General features: G+C 42.4%; 1 protein-coding gene across 1 annotated transcript in view; it reads left to right on the forward strand.

Moving 5' to 3' along the window:
* HYKK (hydroxylysine kinase) overlaps positions 1–26,251 on the forward strand; it is a 28,362-nt gene extending 2,111 nt beyond the window's left edge. The window contains exons 2-5 of the mRNA XM_003275464.2: positions 3,388–3,729; positions 5,256–5,395; positions 17,199–17,382; positions 22,849–26,251. Coding sequence (XP_003275512.2) covers positions 3,393–3,729; positions 5,256–5,395; positions 17,199–17,382; positions 22,849–23,309 — 1,122 coding nt within the window. The 5' untranslated portion in view covers positions 3,388–3,392 and the 3' untranslated portion in view covers positions 23,310–26,251. The remainder of the gene's footprint in view (positions 1–3,387; positions 3,730–5,255; positions 5,396–17,198; positions 17,383–22,848) is intronic.
* The last annotated feature ends 1,443 nt before the right edge of the window (positions 26,252–27,694 follow it).

Raw genomic sequence — 27,694 nt, forward strand, 5'->3', positions numbered from 1 at the left:
GCCAGTTTACATATCTCCAGAAGGAATGTTAAAATTCCTTGTAAAGTTTTAAGCCTAAATACAGTGTGACAGGATATGTTGGTTCCCAGAAGTTTCAAGTGCAAAGACTGTTTTGAAACTCTATTTAGGCTTTGTCACAATATCTTCAGTGAACAAAATCTGAACGGCTTAACTTGCTTCTGAAAGCAAATGCCTGGTTAGAAAGTAAACAGGAAACATGATTGTCAAGAATGCATTAACTTGCAGTAACAGGTGATGGAAACCGATCAGTGGCACAAGTTATGCAAGTTAAGAGGCTGGAGCAATCACTTTGGGTAGGAGGATCAGGGAAGGCCATGGCGGGGGCTAGGGGGTGGTTAGCGTTTGAGGTTTACCTTTCCCTTATTTTCTCTTCTCTTTTCTTTTCTTTCTGTCTCTCTTTCTTCTTTCCTTTCTTTCTTCTTTCTCTCTTCTCTCTTTTCTTTCTTTTCTTTTCCTTTCTTTTCTTTTCTTTCTTTTTGATGGAGTTTTGCTCTTTCACCCAGGCTGGAGTGAAGTGACGCAGTCTCATCTCACCACAACCTCCACCCCCCTGTGTTCCAGTGATTCTCCTGCCTCAGCCTCCTGAGTAGCTGGGATTATAGGCGCTGGCCACCATGCCCAGCTAATTTTTTTTTTTTTTTTTTTTTTTTTTGTATTTTTAGTAGAGATGGGGTTTCGCCATGTTGGCCAGGCTGGTCTCGAACTCCTGACCTCAGGTGATCCACCCACCTCAGCCTTCCAAAGTGCTGGGATTACAGGCGTGAGCCACTGTCTCTACCTACCCTTATTTTAACTTGAGCCATCAGGCTATAGTTCTGGGACTGAGGCAGGGATGGGGTCATATAGGAGATTTCTGGTGTATCTCCCTGAATGTTATCCCCTTTTCCTCACTGGAGTTAGGTGAGTTTTTGCTGTGATACAGCCAAATAAATTAGGCATTAACAGACATATGGTCTGATTTTTGGAGTTCCAAGAAACTCCTAAGATCCACCTCCCTTGTCCTAGCCAATTTCTCAGAAGTGCTCTTTCTTTTTTAAAGGCAAATTTTACATTCAGTGATATTCACAGATCTTACTAGTTTACTTAGGTTTTAAGTTAAGTTTTGACAAATGTAAGCCAAGTCACCAAAGCCTAATCAAGATGTAGAACACTTGCCTCTCAGAAAGTTCTCTCATGCCCCTTCCCTGTCAGAAGCAACACATCTTCCACTTTCCACAAAAGCTAACTCTTCGTGAGATTCTTTTTTTTTTTTTTTAAATAGAGACAGAGTCTCATTATGTTGCCCAGACTAGTCTCGAACTCCTAGCCTTGAGTGATTCTCCCACCTTGGCCTCCCAAAGTGCTGGCTGGGATTACAGGTATGAGCCACTGTGCCCAGCCCATAAGATTATTTTTATATAATACTGTATCCCCTGAACAGCAATCAAAACATACCCTAAAATGCAGCTCACCCTCACGATGTTATCAATTATTTACAACTTAGTATGAAAGAAGGATTAGAATAAAACTATTTTGGGAAAACAGCATGAGATTCTAACGACCTGAAATATTTGGTTTGTGAAGCATGTTCAGAAGCACTACATTGTCTTTCATATGTAGCTGGATGCTCAGAAAATATACCAGGTATGGGTAGCAGAGGGTGGAATTACCAAGTGAAAGAAAACAGTCTCCTCCCCGGCCCATGTATCCAAATCATACTTAAAAATTCAAGGCCCAGCGTGGTGGCTCATGCCTGTAATCCCAGCACTTTGGAATTACAAAGCGGAGGCGGGCAGATCACTTAAGCCCGGAAATTCAAGACCAGCCTGGCCAACATGGTGAAAGTCTGTCTCTGCAAAAAATACAAAAAATTAGCCTGATAATGATGGCTTCTGTAGTCCCAGCCACCTAGGAGGCTGAGGTTCATGGGCGGCTGAGGTTCAAGGTCACTGAGCCTGGTGGTTGAGGCTGCAGTGAGTTGTAATCACACTATTGCACTCCAGCCTGGGCGACAGAGCGAGACCCTGTCTCAAAAAAAAAAAAAAAAAAAAAAAAATCAATTCAGCCCAGGTCCAGTGGCTCACACCTGTAATCCCAGCACTTTGGGAGGCGTAAGTGGGAGGATCACTTGAGACCAGGAGTTTGAGACCAACCTGGGCAACAAAGTGAGACCCCCATTTCTATCTTTAAAAATAAAAATTCAAATCTATCTTCTGAAGAATGTCTTCCCTTAGGCTGTAGTAATTTCTCTCCCTCTCAGCTTCTGTCACAGTTTTGGCAGATATTAATTTCATAGGTCACAAACTCAAATGTAACTTTATTTTTGTAATTGACCTTAATTTTAATTTTAAGCCCCTATTCCTCTCAGCAGTGGAAAACATATTCTTTACAATTTAAGGTAAGCTCAGTCACTTCAGTGTTGATTCAGTCATTTCAGGTTAATACTTATAGTTAATACAGGGTTTTCTTCGGCTCTCTGGCCTTATATCCTCCAGTGACTCACACAATACTTAGCTCATCAGTCTACGTTTTTCTGTTTGAAATATGTGTAATAAATTAGATGATGATCCTTATAATTTAACCAAACTGTGACTATAAAAGATCACTGTATTTGAATTTATTGTTTAACCTAAGATGGTAGGAATATAGTCAAAAGGACGTAATCATGGATTAGAGTCTGGAGAGCTGAATTCTTTTTTTCTTTTTTTCTTTTTTTTTTTTTTTGAGATGGAGTCTCGCCCTGTTGCCCAGGCTGGAGTGTAGTGGTGTGATCTTGGCTCACTGCGGCCTCGACCTCCCATGTTCAAGTGATTCTCCTGCCTCAGCCTCCCGAGTAGTTGGGATTACAGGCGCCCACCACCATGCCCGGCCAATTTTTGTATTATTAGTAGAGACAGGGTTTCACCATGTTGGTCAGGCTGATCTCGAACTCCTGACCTCAGGTGATCTGCCTGCCTCGGCCTCCCAAAGCGCTGGGATTATAGGCTTGAGCCACCACGTCCAGCCCGAGAGCTGAATTCTTACTGTGAGTTAATGTGTAACTTTGGGCAAGTCACTTAACCTCTCAGGACCAAAATTTCCCCTATAAAATTAATGGGGGAGGAGGAGGGATTGGACGAGGTGATACCAAGGTGCTTTTCTAGTCTGCGTTTGCGAGGTAAGTTTAAAAATAATGTGTCCTATAAGAATTTGTATGCAGTTGCCAAAACATCTACTTCTTGATCTCATTCACTGATTTGATTTTTTTTTAACTTTATGAGTAAAACTTAACAATCAAAAGAAGTACAGAATCAACAGAAACATTATTGGTCTGTCTTGAGAAAAATCATTTAAATAAATATATTCATCCTGTGTCCCCTTTCTGTTTGTTGCTTTTTGTTCCCCTAGACGTAATGTCAAGTGGAAATGATCAGCAGTCAGAGGCTCTTAGCAAACCCACTTTCAGTGAGGAACAAGCCTCTGCGTTAGTGGAGTCAGTGTTTGGGTTGAAAGTTTCCAAGGTCCGGCCACTTCCTAGCTATGATGACCAAAACTTTCATGTCTACGTTTCAAAAACCAAAGATGACCCAACTGAATATGTCCTCAAAATAAGCAACACCAAGGCTAGCAAAAATCCAGACCTGATTGAAGTGCAGAATCACATCATCATGTTTCTGAAAGCAGCTGGATTTCCAACAGCCTCTGTGTGTCGCACTAAAGGAGACGACACAGCTTCTCTCGTGTCTGTAGGTAAGAGATGAACAACTCGCGGATCATTACCTATCCAGACACATCACTGCATTTTGGCCACGAGTAGAACTATGAAGAGCAGGTTCATAATTCCAAGTGTAGATGTGGTTATTATTTTTTAGCAACCTCAATAGTACACCCTTGGAGGTGGTTATGTTTTCACTGTTGGGAGAAGCTACAGCGTCATCAAAGTGGTGATTGGTCATCTGATTGAGTAGTAGTTAGAGCCCAATGTGGTGTAAGTTTTCTGTTTAGAAAGGCCCTGACAGATAGTAACTAAGGGGAACATTTGTGGAAATCAGGGGAATATTTTGTGTTTGTTTCACTTATTTTGTTTTGTTGGTGGTGGTTTTGGGGTTATTTGTTTGTTTGTTTTTTGAGACAGGGTCTCACTCTATCACCCAGACTGGAGTACAGTGGTGCAGTCACAGCTCACTGCAGCCTTGACCTCCTGGGCTCAGGTGATCCTCCCTTCAGCCTGCTGAGTAGCTGGGACTACAGGTGTGCATTACCACACCCAGCTAATTTTGTAGTGTTTTTGTAGAGGCAGGGTTTTGCCATGTTGCCCAGGCTGGTCTTGAACTCCTGGCCTCGAGTGATCTGCCTTCATTGGCTTCCCAAAGTGCTGGGATTACAGACATGAATCGCCATACCTGGCCTGTTTTTTTTTTTTAACCAGAAAAATAATAAAACATTTTTATTACTTAGAGAAGCTATAAATTCTGGTGCTGTGGTATAGTAGAAAGAATATAATACTGGAAATCAGGAATTTTAGATTTTAGCTTTGTCATTACTGTATATGTGACCTTGGACACACAGACCACTTAAATCCCTGAGGCCACCAGTCCTCATCTGTGAGACAGCCCTTTTCACCTCTAAATACTAAAATGCTAAGAATAGACCTAATTCAGCTCTTTAAGCAGCAGGCTAAAACCAATTTCTTGAAGTTTTTTAAAGGTTCAAAATCTTGATTGTCTTTTTTTCTCTTAATTGTTCACCATTCTTTCTTAATTTGCATTGCTCCAAATACCTGAGGCCCATTGTGGTCCCTGAGACACAGTTATTGTCCTGTGTTGCAAACACAGGCTGTCCCATAAGAAGCCTGATTCTGGAAGTCATTTATTTGTACCTCACTCGCCTCAATTGTGAACTTATGAAAGAGTATGTGTTTTTGCTTTCATTTACCACACTAGGTAATTTTTGTGTAGAGCTAAGGCCAGCAGAGTTAGGGCTATAATTTTATTGGTATGTAAATGGCCAGTTCCAATGTTTTGAAGGTTTGTATATTCTACCTTCTTGCTTCATCCACTCAACTCTGCTTCATAGAATCCTGCCGAGCTGTTTTAGATTAGCACATTTTTGTTGTTGTTCTGTAATTTCTGTTCTTTTCAGTAATACTTGCAGAGGCAGAATAGCTTCTAATTCTATTATATCTAAATACCTCTCTCTCTCTCTCTCTCTCTCTCTCTCTCTCTCTCTCCATATATATATATTTAGTCAAAGGATATTTTATTCCATCTATTTAGATAGTGGCTCTGAAATCAAAAGCTACTTGGTGAGGCTGCTGACTTACCTCCCAGGAACACCCATCGCTGAGCTTCCCATCAGCCCCCAGCTATTGTATGAAATTGGAAGACTAGCTGCCAAATTGGATGAAACACTGCAGGTAAGATTTGGGGCTTTATTTTATTCTAAGGGACGTTTGTTTGTTATTTTATTTTTAAAAAAAACTAAGAATCAGATTCTCTTTTTATGTATGGTGCTACCTAAGGTATGTTATGAAGGGAATGGAGTCCTAGAGTGCATACATTTTATGACAGTAAAGCTAACTTCTGCCTCTTACTGGTGTAGGCCGGGTGTGGTGGTCCACGCCTGTAATCCCAGCACTTTGGGATACTGAAGTAGAGGGATCTAACTTCAGGCCAGGAGTTTGAGACCAGCCTGGCCAACATAGTGAAACCCCATCTCTTCTAAAAAATACAAAAATTTAGGTCATGGTGGCGTGTGCCTGTAGTCTCAGCTACTTGGGAGACTGAGGCAGGAGAATTTCTTGAGCCAGGAGGTGGAGGTTGCAGTGAGCCGAGATCACACCACTATACTTCCAGCCTGGGCAACAGAGCGACACTGTCTCCAAAAATTTTTTTTTTTTTTTTTTTTTTTTTTTGAAATGGAGTCTCGCTCTTGTCGTCCAGGCTGGAGTGCAGTGGCGCGATCTTGGCTCACTGCAAGCTCCGCCTCCCGGGTTCATGCCATTCTCCTGCCTCAGCCTCTCAAGTAGCTGGGACTACAGGCGCCCACCACCACGCCCGGCTAATTTTTTGTATTTTTAGTAGAGACGGGGTTTCACCGTATTAGCCAGGATGGTCTCGATCTCCTGACCTCGTGATCTACCACCTCGGCCTCCCAAAGTGCTGGGATTACAGGCATGAACCACTGCCCCTGGCCCAAAAAAATTTTAAAAATTAAAAAATAAATAAATCTTACTGGTGTATTGGAAAGATTACCTAAATTTTTAGAAATTCATGATATTCTTCATGCTGCTCACTGAAAACAGTCAATATTCACAAATGGAAGCCTGAAGATTTCATCCAGTCACAGTATAATCAGCTGCAGCTCCATATGAAGCAATACGAGGTTGCAAATGGATTAATGATGTATGTTAAGGATGTTTTTGCCCTACGGAAACAATATAATGTATGACAGGTACCTTTTAGACTCACCCATAAAACATCTTCATTTATTCAATATTGACTGAGTACCTTTTATGTTATTTTAAAAAAATCACAGGACAAAGGAAATATATTTACTATTTATTAAGTGGAAATGGATCATCATAAAGGTCTTCATTGTCATCCTCATTTTGAGTGGGCTGAGGAGGAGGAGGAAGAGAAGGGTTGGTTTTTTTTTTTTTTTTTTTTTTTTGAGACAGGGTCTCACTCTGTCTCCCAGGCTGGAGTACAGTGGTACAGTCACAGCTTAATACAGCCTCGACTTCCTAGGCTCAAGCAATCCTCCCACCTCAGCCTCCCGGGTAGCTGGGACTACAGGAATGTGCCACTACACCCATCTAATTTATTTTTATATTTTTTGTAGAGATGGGGTTTCGCCATGTTGCCCAGGCTGGTCTCAAACTCCTGAGCTCAAGCCATCCTCTCGCCTCTGCCTCCCAAAATGCTGGGATGACAGTCATGAGCTACCCCATGCCTAGCCAGGGGGTTGATCTTTGTATTAGGCCATTCTCGCACTGCTATAAAGAAATACCTGAGACTAGGTAATTTAAAGAGAAAAGAGGTTTAGGCCAGGTGCGGTGACTCACGCCTGTAATCCCTGCACTTTGGGAGGCCAAAGCAGGAAGATCACTTGAGGCCAGGAGTTTGGGACCAGCCTAGGCAACATGGTGAAACCCTGTCTCTACTAAAAATACAAAAAATTATCCTGGCGTGGTGGTGCATGCTTGTAGTCCCAGCTACTTGGGAGGCTGAGGTGGGAGGATCACCTGAGCCCAGGAGGTTGAGGCTGCAGTAAGTTGTCATCGCACCACTGCACTCCAGCCTGGGTGATAGAGCAAAACCTTGTCTCAAAAAAAAAGAAAAAAGAAAGAAAGAAAGACATTGCTCCACTTCTTGCTTGCATCCGTTCTTTTCTTTTCTTTCTTTTTTTTTTGAGACAGAGTTTCCAACTGTCGCCCAGGCTGGAGTGCAATGCTGTGACCTCTGCCTCCCAGGCTCATTGCTTGCATTATTTCTGACAGGAAATCTGCCATCAGATTGTTCCTCTGAATGTAATGTGTCTTTTGTATGTGTGTGGCTGCTTTTAAGACTTTCTCTTGAGGCCAGGTGGGATTACACCTGTAATCCCAGCACTTTGGGAGGCTGAGGCAGGCGGATCACTTGAGGTCAGGAGTTCAAGACCAGCCTGGCCCACATGGCAAAACCCCGTCTCTACTGAAAATACAAAAATTAGCTGGGCATGGTGGTGCACGCCCATAATCCCAGCTGCTTTGGAGACTGAGGCAGGAGAATTACCGGAACCCAGGAGGTGGAGGTTGCAGTGAACCAAGATTGCACCACTGCACTCCAATCTGGGTGACAGAGTGAGACTCCATCTTAAAAAAAAAAAAAATTCTCTTTATCTCCAGTTTTGAGCAGTTTGATTAAGGTGTAACATGCATAGTTTTCCTCGTGTTTGTTATGCTTGCCATTCACTGGGATTCCTTGAATGGATGTAGTGAAGTTACTTGGAAGCAGTTTGATCCTTTTGGGTCATGCTTTTACTACTTGATAGATGGGACCAAGGACCAATTTACTACTGTTCAAAATCCTTCAGTGTCCTGTGAGCTGTGAGGTTTTCCAGTGCGGGCGGTAGGAACAGGCACTCTTCCTGGCCCTGTGCGTGCCGTGTACTCTTCCCTCTAATCTTTTCAGGTGGCTCTTTCCCTAGTTTTGAGTAGTTTCCTCACATTTACACATGGGTCATACACCCATCTGCTAAATTCTCAAGGGGGACATAATGCAGATCCCTGGAGTGCTCTCTCTCTGCAGCTCTCCCATCCCTGGTAATCTGTCCTGCCAACTCAAACTACTTTGGTCTCCCCGGACTCTCAACTCTACCTCCTCAACTCAGAGAGTCCTCTGGGCTCCGCGTGGGTCTTCCCTCTCTGCACTGCATCCTCTGTCAAGGCAGTGAGCTAGGGCAAACTGCCCTTGTGTGTTTTATTTTTTATTTTTTTTGAGACAGGGTCTCACTCTGTCACCCAGACTAGAGTGCAGTGGCACGATCTCAGCTCACCGCAACCTCCGCCTCCCAGGCTCAAGGGATTCTCCTGCCTCAGCCTCCTGAGTAGCTGCCACCACAGCCCAGCTAATTTTTTGGTATTTGTAGTAGAGACAGGGTTTCACTATGTTGGCCAGGCTGGTCTGGAACTCCTGACCTCAAATGATCCACCCACCTCGGCTTCCCAAAGTGCTGGGATTATAGGCGTGAGCCACCACACCTGGGCCCCTTGTTTGTTTCCATCCTCTCAGGGATCATTGTTTTTTAGTGCCTAACATCTAATAACTTGAAAACCAGTGTTTAACGTATTTTGTCCACTGTTTTTGCTTTTTCTGGCAGGAGGGTAAACCCCCCATTACACCTCTCTTGGCCAAAAACTGAAGACCAGGCCAGGCGCAGTAGCTTATGCCTATAATCCCAGCACTTTGGGAGGCCGAGGTGGATGGATCACCTGAGGTCAGGAGTTAGAGACCAGCTGGCCAACATGGTGAAACCCCATCTACTAAAAATACAAAAATTAGCCGGGTGTGGTGGCGGGTGCCTGTAATCCCAGCTACTGGGGAGGCTGAGACAGGAGAATCACTTGAACCTGGGAGGCAGAGGCTGCAGTGAGCCGAGATTGCACCACTGCACTCCAGCCTGGACAAGACAGAGCAAGACTCTGTCTAAAAAAAAAAAAAAAAAAAAAAAAAAAAAAACTGAAGCCCCTGTTGCAGTGTAAATAGTATTCATTTATCCTTAGATCCTCAAATAGAAATATTATAACCTTTTTCTCTGATTAAAAATCCTTCGGTGATCCATTATTTAAAGAAAACCAGATAAAAACACAAAAGAAAAATTAAGTTACCACTAATTCCATCATCCAGAGATGACATTCTCTGAACCATTTATTCCATGTACCACACTATTCCATAGCCCCAGGGGCATACTTGGTGCTCAGCATATGTTTATAAACCCACAGACCTTTTTCTATACTTACAATAATCACCATTTTATATTGCACTCTATCCATTTATTCAACAAATATTTATTGAGTTTCTGCAAGGGTTTGGGTGGTAAACATATTACACATTTCCATTGAAATAGATTTCAATTAAGTTTGAGCAAATTCATTTGTGGACTTTCGTTAAAATGTTCATTTGTTCACGATAATATAAGTTGGATTTAAATAGCCCGTTCTAATTAATATATTTTTAGGAAATTTTCTTCACATATTAATTTTATTTAGAAAAACCTTTGAACTGGGCCAGGCACAGTGGCTCACTCCTATAATCCCAGCTCTTTGGGAGGCCAAGGTGGGTGGATCACTTGTGGTCAGGAGTTTCAGACCAGCCTGACCAATGTAATGAAACCCCATCTCTACTAAAAATACAAAAATTATCTGGGCGTGGTGGCAGGTGCCTATAGTCCCAGTACTTGGGAGGCTAAGGCAAACAGAATCACTTGAACCCAGGAGGCGGAGGTTGCAGTGAGGCGAGACCACACCACTGCACTCCAGCCTGGGTGAAAGAGTGAGACAACGTCTCAAAAAAACAAAAACAAAAAACAAAAACCTTTGAACTGATTGTAGTGCTCAATGAAGTCTGTGTACCTTCCTCAAACTTAAACCTACTATTGAGGTTTAAATGACTGTCTGTTACATAATAGTTTTCCTTTACCAGTAACCTTTCCTTCTGCCCTAACTGTGGGCTTCATTCATATGCCTATGGCCACTGAACTTTCAACTTTTCCTGCTATATTCTGAAAAAGTAATACAGTTTCAGAGGGAAATAGCACCACATCATTGCTGACAGTGAGTCAATTCTATGCATTTAGCCACCTGCTGCTCTGCTGTGCAACTTACTTTAAGTTGTCTTACAGAGGACAAGGGAGCATTCTTCATTTGGCATTACATGCATTTTATCATGCATTATTCCTGTTGCTCATCCCCTCACCCAGTCTCACCCCATGCCTTTGCAGGAGCTGAGTTCTTAGTTTTTCTATAAGTACTAAGAACTGTAGAGACTATGAAAGATAATACACAAGTGTAGTATTTTAGTCATGTAGGCATGGCCAAGGCTGTGGCTGCTCTGCTGGGGACATGGTTGGGCCATTGAAGCTTCCAGCAGTTGGTCAGGTAGGCCTGTGGGATCCAAAGTAGGCAGGAGTTCTGGGGATTGTAGGGACCAGAACTGAGGAGTTAACAAGTGAAGGGACCAACTAGTACTGGAATTTGGTTGCCATTTGGTCCACAGATGGGCTGGAAGTCAATCTCAGGAGATTTCATTAACTATAAGAAAGAAGAAAATATAGGACAGGCTTATGAGTATGATTGTGGTCAAAGCTTTGTACTAGAGGAAACAAGATGCATGGGAAATGGGAGCTGGGGTATGGGGTGGAGAATGGGGGAGTTACTCTACTGGTGCAAAAGTAATTGCGGGTTTGCCATTACTTTTAATTGCAACACTGCAATTACTTTTGCACCAACCTAATAACAAGAGGAGGGCTAAGATAGGCTAATAAAGAGTGCTGATTAAATTATCCAGAATTCAGGTTGGTGCAGCAAGGAGCCAAGTGGATAGAAAAGCCAGAGAAGTCAGGCAGATAAGGACAACGCTGATTTTAACAAACATGTATTGAGCACCTATATGTATGAAGTTTTCATTTCATGTCTTAGTGAATCCACAATTGATTGTAAAGCCGGTAATTGATAGCTTGATTTTGCTATCTAAGGAAACTAAAATCTGGGATATTAAGTGGTAGAGCCAGTTGAAACCTAGATCTTTCTGAGTCAACCCCAGGATTCTTCCCAGTACCCCATACTAGAGCTGAGAAGTTCTACAGCTGCGTGGGTCAATCGTGCCATCATTTCAGAAGCTGACTCAGAGCCTTCCCCAAGTAGACCGTCGCTCCACTGGAAACCCAACTAGAATATTATCTTTCACTTTTCTTCTTCTTTTTCACTTTTCTTCTTCTTCTTCTTCTTCTTCTTCTTCTTCTTCTTCTTCTTCTTCTTCTTTCTTCTTTCTTCTTTCTTCTTCTTTCTTCTTCTCTTCTTCTTCCTCCTCCTCCTCCTCTTCCTCCTCTTCCTCCTCTTCCTCTTTCTTATTCCTCTTCCTTTCTTCTTCTTCTTCTTCTCTTCTTCTTCTTCTTCTTCTTCTTCTTCTTCTTCTTCTTCTTCTTCTTCTTCTCTTCTTCCTTCTCCTTCCTCCTTCTTCTTCCTCCTTCTTCTTCCTCCTTCTTCTTCCTCCTTCTTCTTCCTCTTCCTTCTTCCTTCTTCTTCTTCTTTTCTTCCTTCTTCTTTCTTCCTTCTTCTTCTTCCTTCTTCTTCCTTCTTCTTCTTCTTCCTTCTTCTTCTTCCTTCTTCTCTTTTTAATGAGGTGAGATCTCACTATGTTGCCCAGGGTAGTCTGAGCTCAAGTGATCCTCTCACCACAGCCTCCCAACTAGTTGGGATTATAGACATTAGCCATGACACCCAGCTATTTTACTTTCTTTAAAAATAAAAATAATAAATATGCACAGTTAAAATTTCAAACAGTACTGAAAGGTATGAAATGAAAATTTTTTCTCTCCACCATCATCTCCATTCCTGCACGATCCCACTTTCCAAAAGTAATAGCTCCTAACAGTGTTTTTTCAGTGCTTACTATGCAGTGTTTTTGTGATCTGCATTGGCATTTAACACACAGGATGTTAAATGTACAAGAGAAGACTCCGGTTCGAGACCAGCCTGGCCAACATGGTGAAACCCTGTCTCTACTAAAAAAAATTTTTTTAATTAGCTGGGTGTGGTGGTGTGCACCTGTAATCCCAGCTATTGTGGAGGCTGAGGCAGGAGAATCGTTTGAGCCTGGGAGATGGAGGTTGCAGTGAACTGAGATTGCGCCATTGCTCTCCAGCCTGGGTGACAGAGTGAGACTCCATCTCAAAAAAAAAAAAAAAAAAAAGGGAAGACTCCAAAGCTGGGTGGCTCACACCTGTCATCTCAGCACTTTGGGAGGCCGAGGTGGGTGAATCACTTGAGGCCAGGAGTTCGAGACCAGCCTGGCCAACATGATAAAACCCCGTCTCTACTAAAAATACTAAAAAATTAACCGGGCATGGTGACACATGCCTGTAATTTCAGCTACTTGGGAGGCTGAGGCATGAGAATCAGTTGAACCTTGGTGGCAAAGGTTGCAGTGAGCTGAGATTGTGCAACTGGACTCCAGCCTGGGCAACAGAGTAAGACTCTGTCTCAGAAAAAAAAAGAAAAAAGAGAGAGAGATGGAAAGGACTCTGAGGGAGCAGGAGTACTATCCTCAAAAATCTGGAGGACTAATCCTGTTCCAGATGGGCCCAGAGGTCATAGTTGGAACCAGTGGCATGGATACTATTAGAGAGGCAGAGGCAGATTTTAACTGCACAAAAGGAAGAACACAAAGCCATCTCAATAAGCGTAAAAAGTACCTACCATGGGAAGTGTGTTAGTCCATTCTCGAATTTCTATAAAGAAATACCTGAGACTGGGTAATCTATAAAGAAAATGGGTTTAATTGGCTCATGCTTCTGCAGGCTGTACAGGAAGCATAGTGGCTTCTGCTTCTGAGGAGGCCTCAGGAAGCTTCTAATCATGGCGGAAGGCAAAGTGGGAGCAGGTGTCTTAAATGGCAGGGGCAGGAGTAAGAGAGAGCAAGCCGGTAGTGCTGCATACCTTTAAACAACAGATTTCATGAGAACGCACTCACTGTCATGAGAGCAGCCTCAAGAGGATGGTGCTAAACCATTCATGAGAAACCACCCCCATGATCCAATCACCTCCTACCAGGCTCCACCTCCAATACTGGGGATTACAGTTTGGCATGAGATTTGGTGAGGACACAGAACCAATCCATATTATTCTGCCCCTGTCCTCCCAGATGTCATGTCCTTCTCGCAGTGCAAAATACAATCATCCTTTCTCAACAGTCCCCCAAAATTTTAACTCATTCCAGCATTGACTCAAAAGTCCACAATCCAAAGTCTCACCTGAGACAAAACAAGTGCCCTTCTGCCTATGAGCCTATAACATCAAAAACAATGTGTTTACTTCTAAGATACAGTGGGAGTATAGGCATTGGGTAAACACTCCTATTCCAAAAGGGAGAAATCAGCCAAAAGAAAGGGACTACAGGCCTCATGCAAGTCCAAAACCCAGCAGGGCAGTCATTAAATCTTAATGCTCCAAAATAATCTCCTTTGACTCCATGTCCCACATCCAAAGCAGACTGATGCAAGGGGTGGGCTCCCAAGCCTGGGGCAGCCCCACCCTTGTTGCTTTGCAACGTTCAGCCCCTGTGGCTGCTCTCAAGGGCTGGTGTTGAGTGCCTGTGGCTTTTCCAGGGGCAGGATGCAAACTGCTAGTGGATCTACCATTCTGGGGTCTAGAGGATGGTGGCCCTCTTCTCACAGCTTCACTAGGCAATGCCCCAGTGGGGATTCTGTGTGGGGGCTCCAAGCCCACATTTCTCCTCCACACTGCCCTAGTAGAGGTTCTCCATGAGGGCTCCACCCCTGCAGCAGGTTTCTGCCTGAACATCCAGGCTTTCCGTACATCCTCTGAAATCCAGGCAGAGGTTCCCAAGCCTCAACTTTTACACTCTGTGCACCCACATGCTTAACACCACTTGGAAGCCACCAAGGCTTCTAGCTTGCACTTTCTGAAGCAGTGGTCCAAGCTGTACCTGTACCATACCCCTTTGATCCATGGCTTGAGCTGGCACAACTGGGATGTGGGGAGCAATATCCCACGGCTGTGTAGGGCAGCAGGGCCATGGGCCTGGCCCACAAAACCATCCTGTCCTCCTAACCCTCCAGGCCTGTGATGGTAGGGGCAGCCACAAGTCTCTGAAATGACTTCAAGAACTTTTCCCCATTGTCTTGGCTATTAGCACTTGGCTCCTTTTTACTTATGCAAATTTCTGCAGCCTTCTTGAGGTCAGAAGTTCGAGATCAGCCTGGCCAACATGGTAAAACCCCGTCTCTATTAAACATACAAAAATTAGCTGGGCGTGGTGGTGGGCGCCTGTAATCCCAGCTACTGAGGAGGCTGAGGAAGGAGTATCGCTTGAACCAGGAGGCAGAGATTGCAGTGAGCCAAGATCGCACCACTGCACTCCAGCCTGGGCAACAGAGAGAGACTCTGCCTCAAAAACAAACAAACAAACAACAACAACAACAACAACAAACAGATCTCATGAGAACTCACTCACTATCACAAGAACAGCACCAAAGGATAGTGCTAAACCATTCATAAGAAACCACCCCTATGATCCAATCACCTCCCACCAGGCCCCACCTCCAATATTGGGGATTACAGTTCAACATGAGATTTGGTGGGGACACAGATCCAAACCATATCAAGAAGTATTCAAACAGGCTGCATGACTATTTAGCAAGAAAATGCTACTGATAAGAGAATTATCAGGGGAAGGTTCTCAAACTCCCGATCATAATAGTGAGTATTGAAATTCCATTTAGAGGAACTTTTATTATTTTTTTTTTATTTATTTATTTTTGAGATGGAGTCTCGCTCTGTCGCCCAGGCTGGAGTGCAGTGGCGCGATCTCAGCTCACTGCAAGCTCTGCCTCCCAGATTCATGCCATTCTCCTGCCTCAGCCTCCCAAGTAGCTGGGACTACAGGCGCCCACCACCACACCCAGCTGATTTTTTGTATTTTTTAGTAGAGATGTGGTTTCATCGTGTTAGCCAGGATGGTCTCGATCTCCTGACCTTGTGATCTGCCTGCCTCTGCCTCCCAAAGTGTTGGGATTACAGGTGTGAGCCACCGTGCCCGGCCTAGAGGAACTTTTAAAAGAAATATAATTTTATTTTTTATATATATTTTTTGAGACAGAGTCTCAGTCTGTCACCCAGGCTGAAGTGCAGTGGCACGATCTCGGCTCACTGTAACCTCTGCCTCCCAGGTTCAAGCGATTCTCCTGCGTCAGCCTCCCAAGTAGTTGGGACTACAGGCACCCACCACCACGCCTGGCTAATTTTGTGTATTTTTAGTAGAGATGGGGTTTCACCATGTTGGCCAGGCTGGTCTCAAACTCCTGACCTCAAATGATCCACCCACCTCGGCCTCCCAAAGTGCTGGGATTACAGGCATGAGCCACCACGCCCAGCCAGAATATAATTTTTAAAAACACCAGAATATGTCACATGTAATGGTCTAAGTGTTGTTTACTGAGACTTTTTCTTTATACGTGTGTGCCTGTATACTGGGGTTATGATGTAAAATATATTTCTTACTGCAAGTCGTGCAAAAAAATTTGAAATCAACTTCACTGGATGACCATCAAAGCATCTCCCAGCACTCACTCTGTGAAAGAGGTCTGAACTGTGGGTCACAAGATCCAGGTCCTCCCTCAGCCTTATAATAACAAGCCGTTATCCCTCTATGAACCTGTTTCCCCATTCATGCAATGATAGTGAAAATTATTTACAACTTTAGATAGAGTGGTCAAAGTCTAAAGGCCCTTCCAATTCCAGAATTTTTTTATTCTAAGAACATCCTTTAATTAAGCAAATATTGCTCAAGCAGTGCCTTCAATGTGCCAGGCACTGTTCTAGGTGTGGGGATACAGGAGTGAACAAAACAGACAAAAAACAGCCCTACCCCTCGTGGAGCTTATATTCTAGTGAGAGTAAACAGTAAAATAAGTAAGTGAACTATGACAAATGTTAGCAATAAGTGGTAAGAAGAAAAAATAAGCAAAGACAACAGGTACAAAATATCAGAGAGAGGGTTGAAATTCTAGATGGAGTGGTCAGGACATTCTCACAGAGAAGGTGTTTTTTGAGTAAAGACCTGGTAGAAATGACGGCACTAACCATGTGGCTATTCCCAAAAAGGGAAACAGCAAAAACAAAAGGCTGTGAGGTAGGAACATGCCTAGCATGTTCCTTGAACAGCAGGGAGGCCAGGGTGGTTGGAGTAGGTGAGCAAAGGCAGTAGAAGGTGAAGTCAGAGAGGTTACAAGGGGCGTGGGTGAGAACAGAGTTCTTTAGAGCTGCCTCCAATTTCTTTTGTAAGCTGTGGGCAATAATGCCTATCTTTACATAATTATGAGGATCAAGTGAGCTGGGATCGTGCTCCCCAAACTGAGAGATCCTGCACAGATACGAAGATTTACTATTTTGTGAGTTAAAGTAAATGGGGCAAGTCAATGACCATGAGAGAATGCCAGCTCTCTCCCTCCAAGACTCCCTGGCCAGTCTAGAGCAGGTAGTCTTCTGAAGCAGCAGATCTCTTGTGATAGTGAGTGAGTTCTCACAAGATCTGGTTGACTAAAAGTGTGTAGCACCGGCCGGGTGAGGTGGCTCACACCCGTAATCCCAGCACTTTGGGAGGCCCAGGTGGGTGGATTGCCTGAGGTCAGGAGTTTGAGACCAGCCTGGCCAACATGGTGAAACCCTGTCTCTACTAATAATACAAAAAAAAAAAAAAAAATTAACCAGGCATGGTGACATGTGCCTGTGATCCCAGCTACTTGGGAGGCTGAGGCAGAAGAATCGCTTGAACCCAGGAGGTGGAGGTTGCACTGAGTCGAGATCGTGCCACTGCACTCCAGCCTGGGCAGGAGAGTAAGACTCCGTCTCAAAAAAAAAAAAAAAGTGCAGCACCTCCCACCTCTCTCAGCAGTGGTTGCTCTGTCAAGAGACTAAGAATATCTCGCTTTTGATTTAGAAATTCCATCACCCAAAGTTAAGTAGTCTTCATCGGGAGAACTTCATCTGGAATCTGAAAAATGTTCCTCTTCTGGAGAAATACCTGTATGCCCTGGGCCGGAATCAAAACCGAGAAATTATTGAGCATGTCATTCATCTGTTCAAGGAGGAAGTAATGACAAAATTAAGTCATTTTCGAGAATGTGAGTATTTTCCAAAACAATTAAGTATTTTTCTTGATATTTAAACTGTCAAATTTCATATCATCAGACAAGTATGGGGGTACAATTTAGCTTTATCAAATCTTAAAATTTTGCCATATTTGCTCCTATTGCTTTTTAAATAATAATACTTTTACTTTCCTCAAAATTGCTACATTTGAAGCCTCCTCTAAATTTTACATGAGTCTACCTCTCTTCTTCCCATTAAATTTGCACATTACATATGTATGATTTATAAGTTATTTATAGTAGGGTTTGTGTTTTTCAAACTTTATATCAATGGTATCACACTGTATATTATTATTCTGCAACCTGCCTTTTCTATTTGACATGTTTTGCAGATTGATCCATATGAATATTTGTAGTTTTAATTTAGTTTATTAATTTTAACTGCTAAATAGTATTCCATAGTCTGAATATACCATAATTTATTTGCATGTACTATAATTTTTTGATCCATTTTCTTGTTAATGGAATTTTAGGTTGCTTCCCATTTCTTTGCTACATAAATTATGCTGCAATGAACCCTCTAGTACAGGGGTCCCCAAACCCCAGGAACTGGGCCACACAGGAGGAGGTGAGCAGAGGGAAAGCAAGCATTACCGCCTGAGCTCTGCCTCCTGTCAAATCAGCAGCAGCATTCGATTCTCATAGGAGCGCAAACCCTACTGTGAACTGCGCATGCAAGAGATCTAAGTGAGAATCTAATGCCTGATGATCTGAGGTGGAACAGTTTTATCCCAAAACCGTCCTTCCCCTGTCTCCTGTCCATGGAAAAATTGTCTTCCATGAAACCAGTCCCTGATGCCAAAAAGGTTGGGAACCACTGCTCTAGTATATCTCCCTATGTACACAGACAAGTGTTTCTCTAGGGTATATATCTAGATATAACCAGCCTTTTCATCCAGCATTAAGTACTGGTCAAAGGCAAGGAACTGGCTGGGCATGGTGGCTCATGCCTGTAATCCCAGCACTTTGGGAGGCCGAGGTGGGTGGATCACTTGAGGTCAGGAGTTTGAGACTAGCCTGGCCAATGTGGTGAAACCCCGTTTCTAATAAAAATGCAAAAACTAGCTGGGCATGGTGACGTGTGCCTGTAGTCTCAGCTACTCGGAGGCTGACGCAGAAGAATTGCTTGAACCCTAGAGGTGGAGGTTGCAGTGGGCCTAGGTTGTACCACTGCACTCCAGCCTGGGCAACAGAGTGAAATCCATCTCAAAAAAAAAAAAAAAAAGGGGCAAGGAACCGAAGGGCATTTCTATCAAGGCCTAAGATAGGCAGTATATGTTTCTCAGTGTTTCCTTACTCTGTGTAAACACAGTGTAAGGTGTAGTGTAAAAACAGTTGATTTTTTTCCCTTCAAACCTGTTTTTCCCCCAGTCTTCTTCATCTCGTTAAAGTTGTATCCACCATTCACCTAGTTAATCTGGACAAAAAGTTAGGAGTCATAGGCTTCACTCTGTGCTTTCTCTCATGTCACAAATTCAGTCAAATTCTATCCATTCTCTCTTCAAAGGAGAGCCTGTGATCTGGATAATTGCAGTAGCCTTATAACTGGTCTCCCTGCTCCTACTCTGCCTCTCTACCGTATATATTCACTTGTCTTCCCTTTTTTTTCTCAATACTACTTTTGTAAGATTCTTCATGTCATTGCATATGCTAGTGTTGGTTAACTTTTATAACTTTAGAATATTGTATTCACTAATATACCACACATTATTCTACTCTTAAAAGATACCTGGGTTGTTTCTTATTTGGGGCTATTAAGAACAGTGGTGCCGTGAACATGCTTGAGTACCTCAGTATACATGTTCATTAGTCTTTGAGTGTATACCTTGGGGTAGGATTGCTAGGTCATAGGACATGTCTATATTCAGCTTCACTGGATAATACCAACGTTTTCAAAAGTGGTTCTATGAATTTATACTACAGCTAGCAGAGTGTAAAAGTTTTCATTGTTCTACACCCTTTGTGTGGTCAGACTTTTAAAATTTTTCTCAATCTGATTTGTACATAATAGTTCATCATCACATCATGGTTTTAAAATCCATCTCCCTTATTGGCCATTTGAAATATATTCTTGAGAAGTGCCAAATCAAGTCTTTGGCCTTTTTTCTATTGAAATTATTTTTTTCTCATTGATTTGTAGAAATGCTAAATATATTCTGGATATGAATCCTTTGCTAGTTATATGTGTTACAAATATTTTGTCCCATTCTGTGGCTTGTCTTTTCATGGTACAGTATGTTTGGATGCGTAATTCTAAATTTTTTTTTTTGAGGCAGTCTTGCTCTGTCACCCAGGCTGGAGTGCAGTGGTACGATCACAGCTCACTGCAGCTTCGACCTCGTGGGCCCAAGTGATCCTCCCACCTCAGACTCCCAAGTGGCTGGGACTAAGCTATCCACCATCATGCCTGGTGAATATTTTTATTTTTGTAGAGTTAGGGTCTCTCTCTGTTGTTCAGACTGGCCTCAAACTCCTGGGCTCAAGCGATCCTCCCACCTTGGCTTCCCAAAGCACTAAGATTACATGAGCAACCGCACCAGGCCCCTGTTATTTTTTACAGCTTTATTGAGATGTAATTCACAAACCATGAAATTCACCCATTATTTATCTATTTATTTTTTGAGCTGGAGTCTTGCTCTGTCACCCAGGCTGGAGTGCAGTGGTGCGATCTCAGCTCACTGCAACCTCCACCTCCTGGGTTCAAGAGATTCTCCTGCTGCAGCCACCCAGGTAGCTATGGCCACAGGTGTGTGCCACCATGCCTGGCTACTTGTTTTGTATTATTATTCATGGGTATTTAGAAGTATAAATCCTGTTCCCCAAAATATGATGAACTTTTTTGGTTATATCTTATTGTTGATTTCTACTGTAATTACATTGTCATCAGAGAACATACTTTATATTAGTGCTCTCCAGCAGGATTTTCTTCAATGAAGGAAATGTTCTGTATCTGTGTTGTTCAATACAATAGCTCCTATGTGGCTATGGGCATTTGAAATGTGGCTAGTGCTACTAAGGATATTCCTTAGGACTTTCAATTTTATTTAATCTTACTGAGCTAAAAAAAATTTTTTATGGCTAGGGCTACAGGCGTGCATTACCATGCCCAGCAGATTTTTTTTTTTTTTTTCATAGAAATGGAGTCTCACTATGTTGCCCAGGCTGGAGTTCAGTGGCATGATCTCGGCTCACTGCAACCTCCGCCTCCTGGGTTCAAGTGATTCTCATGCCTCAGCCTCCCTAGTAGCTGGAATTATGCACCACCACGCCAGGTAGTTTTTGTATTTTTAGTAGAGATGGAGTTTTGCCATGTTGGCCAGGTTGGTCTTGAACTCCTGGCCTCAAGTGATCCGCCCACCTAAGCCTCCCAAACTGCTGGGATTATAGGTGAGAATCACCACATCCGGCCCTCCAGTTTGAATCTTAATGAATTTAAATAGCCACATATGTCTAGTGACTACCATATTAGACAGATCAAGCTCTATATGATTTTGGTCATTTCAAATGTACTTTATCATGTGGTATTTGGTAAATTTTTATGAATGGTTCATGTGTGCTTTAAAAGAAAGTATATTCTGCAGTGTTGGGTATAAAGTTATATGCCCATTAGGTCAAGTTTGTTAATCATTTTTAAATTTTCTGTAACTTTCACTTAGATTTTTGTCTGCTTTTTCTAACAATTATTAAGTAAAGCACATGTTAAAGTACATTTTAATCCTATTTTTGGCTTGTATTTCTGTCAAATTTTGCCATATATATGTATATAAAATTTTTTTGAGATAGAGTCTCGCTCTGTTGCCCAGGCTGGAGTGTGGTGATGTAATCTCAGCTCACTGCAGTCTCTACCTCCCAGGTTCAAGTGATTCTCCTGCCTCAGCCTCCCGAATACCTGGGACTACAGGTGCCCACCATCACGCTGGCTAAATTTTGTATTTTTAATAGAAACAGGGTTTCACTATGTTGGATAGACTGGTCTCGAACTCCTAGACTCAAGCAATCCATCTGCCTTGGCCTCCCAAAGTGGCCAAAGGGATTACAGGCATGAGCCACCGGGCCCAGTCAAATTTTACCTTATATATTTTTGAGTCAATTACATAATATATCCCAGTTTCAGAAATACAAAGTTTAAAATCTATGATTTACAATAATACTGTTTCTATGTGCCCACTCACTATATGTTACATTGCTTAAGCATGATTTACACAATCCTAAATCATATAGAAAAAGTCAGCATTATATTTAAAAGTTAAAATTATACACTTTATATCATGTATATGACTCAGGGCTTCATTGCTCATGGACACATACATCTCTTACTAATCTTTAGTCGGTGGCTTAAATCCGTGCTTCTTAGACTATCTGTGGTAAAAGACAAGTGTGGGTTTTTTCCCCCAACCCATTACAGTCTGGCATATGGTCCTATCGTGCATGATTTGCTTACAGTTCGTGCCACATGCAACTAACCACGGGAGTTTGACAAAACTTGAACTCATGTATGCTCTGTTCAATGAGACAAGGCCACTGATCACACTCTTGGATGTCATATCCCTGTAAAATTTTCTAAACACTCTCAACTCTGTTCTTATCTCATGGAAACTAGTAACATTTTGTAGACCAGCACTGGCCACGGACCCCACTTTGAATAGTAACTGACTTAAAATATCACAACCTATTTTAGTAATCAAAAAAAGGGAAATTTAGAATTACCATGTTATCAGAAAATTTTGTTTAAAAATCCTAGGTGAAGCCAGTCACAGTGGGTCAGGCCTGTAATCCCAGCACTTTGAGAGGCTGAGGCGGGTAGATCATTTGAGGTCAGGAGGTCGAGAGCAGCCTGGCCAACATGGTGAAACTCCGTCTCTACTAAAAATACAAAAATTAGCTGGGTGTGGTGGCGCACCCCTGTAATCCAGCTACTCAGGAGGCTGAGGCAGGAGAACTGCTTGAACCCAGGAGACAGAGGTTGCAGTGAGCCAAGACTGTGCCACAGTACTCCAACTGGGCAACAGAGTGAGACTCCATCTCAAAGAATAAAAATTAAAAAAAAAATAAAATCCTAGATGAAAATAAAGGTAAATCGGGTCCATTCTAGGACTCTTTGTTTCTTCTAACAATATGAATGTGTTTCTATTCTTTTTAAACATTTCTGGGTTTAAGCAGTTCTTTTCACTTTACTCTTCTAATGGCCAAAATCAGGTATTTGTAGTAACTGTAGTCTCCATCTTCTGGCCTTGTATTGATGAGAAGCAAAAGCAAAACCACCCCAAATTAACTGCTTTTAATCTTTTCAGAGGAAATTATTTTATTTCAAGAAAAATAGGGCCTGGCCCTTTATCTCTGACTGCTCATCAAATTATGGCTTTGCCTATGAAAGACAAATGGAAGGGGAATGAATTGGGATATTCAATAACTGTTTTTATGTGATTTTTCTACTTTCAGGTATCATTCATGGAGATCTTAATGACCATAATATTTTAATAGAGTCCAGCAAGTCAGCCTCTGGAAATGCTGAATATCAAGTGTCTGGGATTTTAGACTTTGGTGACATGAGCTATGGCTACTATGTGTTTGAAGTGGCAATTACCATCATGTACATGATGATTGAAAGCAAGAGTCCTATACAAGTAGGAGGCCATGTCCTTGCAGGGTTTGAAAGCATCACCCCACTGACAGCTGTAGAGAAGGGTGCTTTGTTTTTACTTGTATGCAGTCGTTTTTGTCAGTCACTTGTCATGGCTGCATACTCTTGCCAGCTATACCCAGAGAACAAAGACTATCTCATGGTTACTGCAAAAACCGGGTGGAAACACTTACAGCAAATGTTTGATATGGGTCAGAAAGCTGTAGAAGAAATCTGGTTTGAAACTGCCAAATCCTATGAATCTGGGATCTCCATGTGACTGAGATCTCCATGTGACTAAAAGTTCACTTTCACTTGGGTAATTAAAATAGGACCCAGTCAAATTTTAGGAAGGATTTTCCTGCATAGTTAAAAATCAACTGATGGAATGGATCAATTCTGAATATGACAGAGCACATGAAATCCCTAAGGTCTTCAAGCAATCTCATGACAATTTTTTAAAATTCACAAAAGTACCACAAGCAAGCATATTTTTCTGTGAGTCTCACTTGCCATGCCTATAAAACACATAGAATGATACCATTTTGAATCAGATAATCTTACAAGATCTATTCCAGCCCTGAGATTAATGACTTTTTTAATTTTAAAAATAATATATACATATAGATATATTGACATATTTTAAACATCTGGACATAACATACTGACCTAGATAACATACTACTAGTTCTATGAAACCTCCTCTGATCTCTCCTTTCTCTAGAATCCCAGTGCATTGTGTCTTTTTCATGGCCCATCACTTTGTATAATGGATCGTGGTTGTGCAGTCATCTTGCCTGAGAGCTATTGAGGGCGGAGACCATGTAAAACTTATTTTTGTCTCCTCATCCCTTCTTTTTTTTTTTTTGTTTGAGACGGAGTCTCACTCTGTCACCCAGGCTGGAGTACAGTGGCGCGATCTCGGCTCACTGCAACCTCCGCCTCTCGGGTTCACGCCATTCTCCTGCCTCAGCCTCCTGAGTAGCTGGGACTACAGGCGCCCACCACCACGCCCGGCTAATTTTTTTGTATTTTTAGTAGAGACAGGGTTTCACCATGTTAGCCAGGATGGTCTCAATCTCCTGACCTTGTGATCTGCCCGCCTCGGCCTCCCAAAGTGCTGGGATTACAGGCATGAGTTACCGTGCCCGGCCTCCTCATCCCTTCTTATCACACCTGTTATTATAGTGCCTTTCCTACAGAGAAGTCTTTAAAAATATTTGAAAATAAATGTGTGCTAGAAGAAAGGATGGAGAAGGCACACACTAAGATGCTTTAGGAGAAAGCACAGACAGCATTCTTGGAGAAAAAATTTTAACTTCTCTGAGAGGGTGGTTGAAACTGGAACTCCAGAGATAGATGCTGGAAGACCCTGGGAACTGCAAGGAAGCAAATAATGACATCCAGGCAAGGCCACTAACCCCTGAGCTACCTAAATACAATGGTTCCTCTCAGACTGATACCAGGAACCTCCTTAAGCATATATTTTTTAATTCTCTATAATTTGTTTCTTTTTGGATGACTCTGAAGTAGATTGGGTAGACTGAAGTTCACTGTATACTTGGCTGAAGGTATCCCCTGTGTTTCCTTCGCTGGTTTCTCTTCATGTCTCCTTTAGTATGATTTAGTAAATGGCTGTTATTATGGTTTCAACTATTCATTGTCTACAGATGACTCAAGTCTAGAACCTGGCCATTCAAATACTCAATAGTTATCTTTCTATATATATGAACAGGCATTGATCCTATCTCCATCTTTCTGTCTACCTACCTAGTCTTCCCAAACTAGATATTTCTCTAAATTGTCTTATATGGTTCATTTTTCACTTCTTTGTCCCTCAATTTCATTTCATTTCTTTTCTTTTTCTTTTTTTTTTGTTTTTTTGGTGGTGGGGCGGTGGGGACAGGGTTTCACTGCAGCCTCAACCTCCTAGGCTCAGGTGATCCTCCCACCTCAGCCTCCCTAGTAGCTGGGACTTCAGGCATGTGCCACCATGCCTGGCTAATTCTTTAATTTTTTGTAGAGATTGGGGTAATACCTATCTCATAGAGTTAATAGAGTTCATTGTGAAGATTTCATAAGAGAACAGTGCCAAGTGCTTAACACAGTGTATGGCACATAGTTAGGACTCTATCTATTTACTCAATAAATGAAACATATTCCAGGTTACCCAAACTCAAAATATTGGAGTAATTTTTTGCTTGCCTCTCTTATATTCAGTGAGCCCCACCAGTTTTTAGAATCGTAGAATTTTAGGAATCCCTGTCTTTACTGGATTTTTTGTTTGTTTTGGGTTTTTTTGTTTGTTTGTTTGAGATAGGGTCTCACTCTGTCACCCATGCTGGAGTGCAGTGGTGTGATCGCAGCTCACTGCAACCTCTACCTCCTGGGCTCAAGCAATCCTCCCACCTCAGCCTCCTGAGTAGCTGGGACTACAGGCATGTGCCACCATGCCCAACTAATTTATTTTATTTTGTAGAGATAGGGTCTCACTATGTTGCCCAGGCTGGTCTCAAACCCCTGGACTCGAGCAATCCTCCTGCCTTGGCCTCCCTAAATGCTAGGATTACAGGCGTGAGCTATCGTACCTAGCCTGTGTTGTTTTTTAACAATATATAACAAAAGCCAACATTTATTCAGCACTAAAGTATCTTACACACATTAGCTCACTTAATTTTTACAACAAACCCATGTGGGAAGTACTGTTATAATTAGTCGTCATTTTCAGATAAGAAAATAGCAGCTGAAAAAGTAAAAATAATTTCCTCAAAGAGAGCCAGGGCTTAAATCAGGTCTTTCTGATGCAGACCATGCTCTTCACTACCACAAAGTTCCATGCTACTTTCTCTCCCTCTCCCTCCTCTCCTGTCCCTGCTATACACACACACACACACACACACTCACACACTCACACACACACACTCACACACACTAGGAGGAACAAATGAGATCATTACATGAAAGCACTTACGTTTCTCAAATTTAAGGGATTGTGGTTTTTATCTAGGTTGACCATTCAAGCTAAAAACTGGGAACCAGAAAAATGGACTGAAACTTGGGTTTCACTTCCAGGCCCGTGTTGATCCTCTGAACTGATGAAACTGTATAGCTTTCCCCCTTGATTGCCCCTGCTAACATGGATTTTGCTTCACTCAATTCCTAATGCAAATATTGCTGACCACTATTGATGTTTACATGCCGCATTACATTGATATTTTACTATTTGGTGTTTGTTCTAACTTGTCTCCAATCAATCAATTTCATGTGGTTTATATAAACTCTTTGGTGGCTGTGATGGTTAGTTTTAGGTGCCAACTTGCCTGGATTAAGGGACACAGAGATAGGTATTAAGCATTATTCCTGAGCGTGTCTGTGTGGAAGTTTCCAGAAGAGACTGACATTTGAATCAGTAGCTGAGTAAGGAAGATCCCCCTCACCAATATGGGTGGGCACCATCCAATCTGTTGAGGGCCTGGATAGAACAAAAAGACAGAGAAAAGATGGATTCAGTCTGTCTCCTGGGACAGCCATCTTCTCTTGGCCTCAGATAGCAAAACTCCAGGTTCTTGGCCTTCAAACTCCAAGACTTAACCAGCGGCCCCTCAGGTTCTTAGGTCCTCAGCCTCAGACTGAGAGTTACACCATCATCTCCTCTGGTTCTCAAGCCTTTAGATTCAAACTGAAACACACAATTGGCTTCACTGGTTCTTCAGCTTACAGACAGCAATTGTGGGACTTCTTAGCCTCCATAATTTATTTCCATAATAAATCCCCTCCTGTTTATCTACCTATCCATCCATCCATCCATCCCATTGATTCGGCTTCTCTGGAAGACCCTAATACAATACATAAATATTTATTTTACTTTACTTTCAGGACCTAGCACCATGCCAGACCCCTAGAAGACCCAGTAAAGATCTGTTGAATAAACTGTAAGCATGAACACACCACTACAAGTGCCAGGTCCTGGTCCTTTCAAACAACGTGGAGAAAACCCAGTTCCAGATTTAGGAATCAATACCATATGTCTGGCAAAGACTCTTTGCTTTTGCAAGTGCCTTCTTCTGTCCAGGCTTTTAGCGCCCCTGGACTACAACAGAACTTTACTTTCTGGTGTTCTTAGTCTCCCTAACCTCTGCACTTCATATTATGTAGGCAGGTAAAAACTCTGGTTACATATATTGCTGTGTGATGACCAAAAAAATTGTGGCTTAAAACTTTAATCATTTTATTAGCTCATGGTTTCTGGCAGTCATGAATTCAGACAGGCCCTGGGACAGTTTGTCTCTGCTCCCCAGTGCTGGGGCCTCAGCTAGGAAGACTTTAAGGCTGGGAGAGATTTGATGCCTGGGAGAGACTCAAGCACTGTGTAACCAAACACTCGCTTCTTACAGAGTCCAATTGACAAGGGTGAGGTATAATAGAAAGACAGAATTTATTAACCAAAAATGGTAAAGGGAAAGCAATCGGATTCCTATCCAAATTAACAGCTTCTATTTTTAGGAAGAAGGCAGGGGTTTAAAAAGAGAAAACTTGATAAGGAAGGCATGCAAGAACTGGGCTGAGTACAGTGTCTGTGTGTCTTATTCTGGTGGCTATCTTGGGTCCTGGTCCACCTGGACCCTGGGCTGATGGCATTTCGACAACAGCCAGGTTGTTAACTAG

Source organism: Nomascus leucogenys, chromosome 6, assembly GCF_006542625.1.
Source record: "Nomascus leucogenys isolate Asia chromosome 6, Asia_NLE_v1, whole genome shotgun sequence".
In the NCBI taxonomy this organism is placed as follows: Eukaryota; Metazoa; Chordata; class Mammalia; order Primates; family Hylobatidae; genus Nomascus; species Nomascus leucogenys.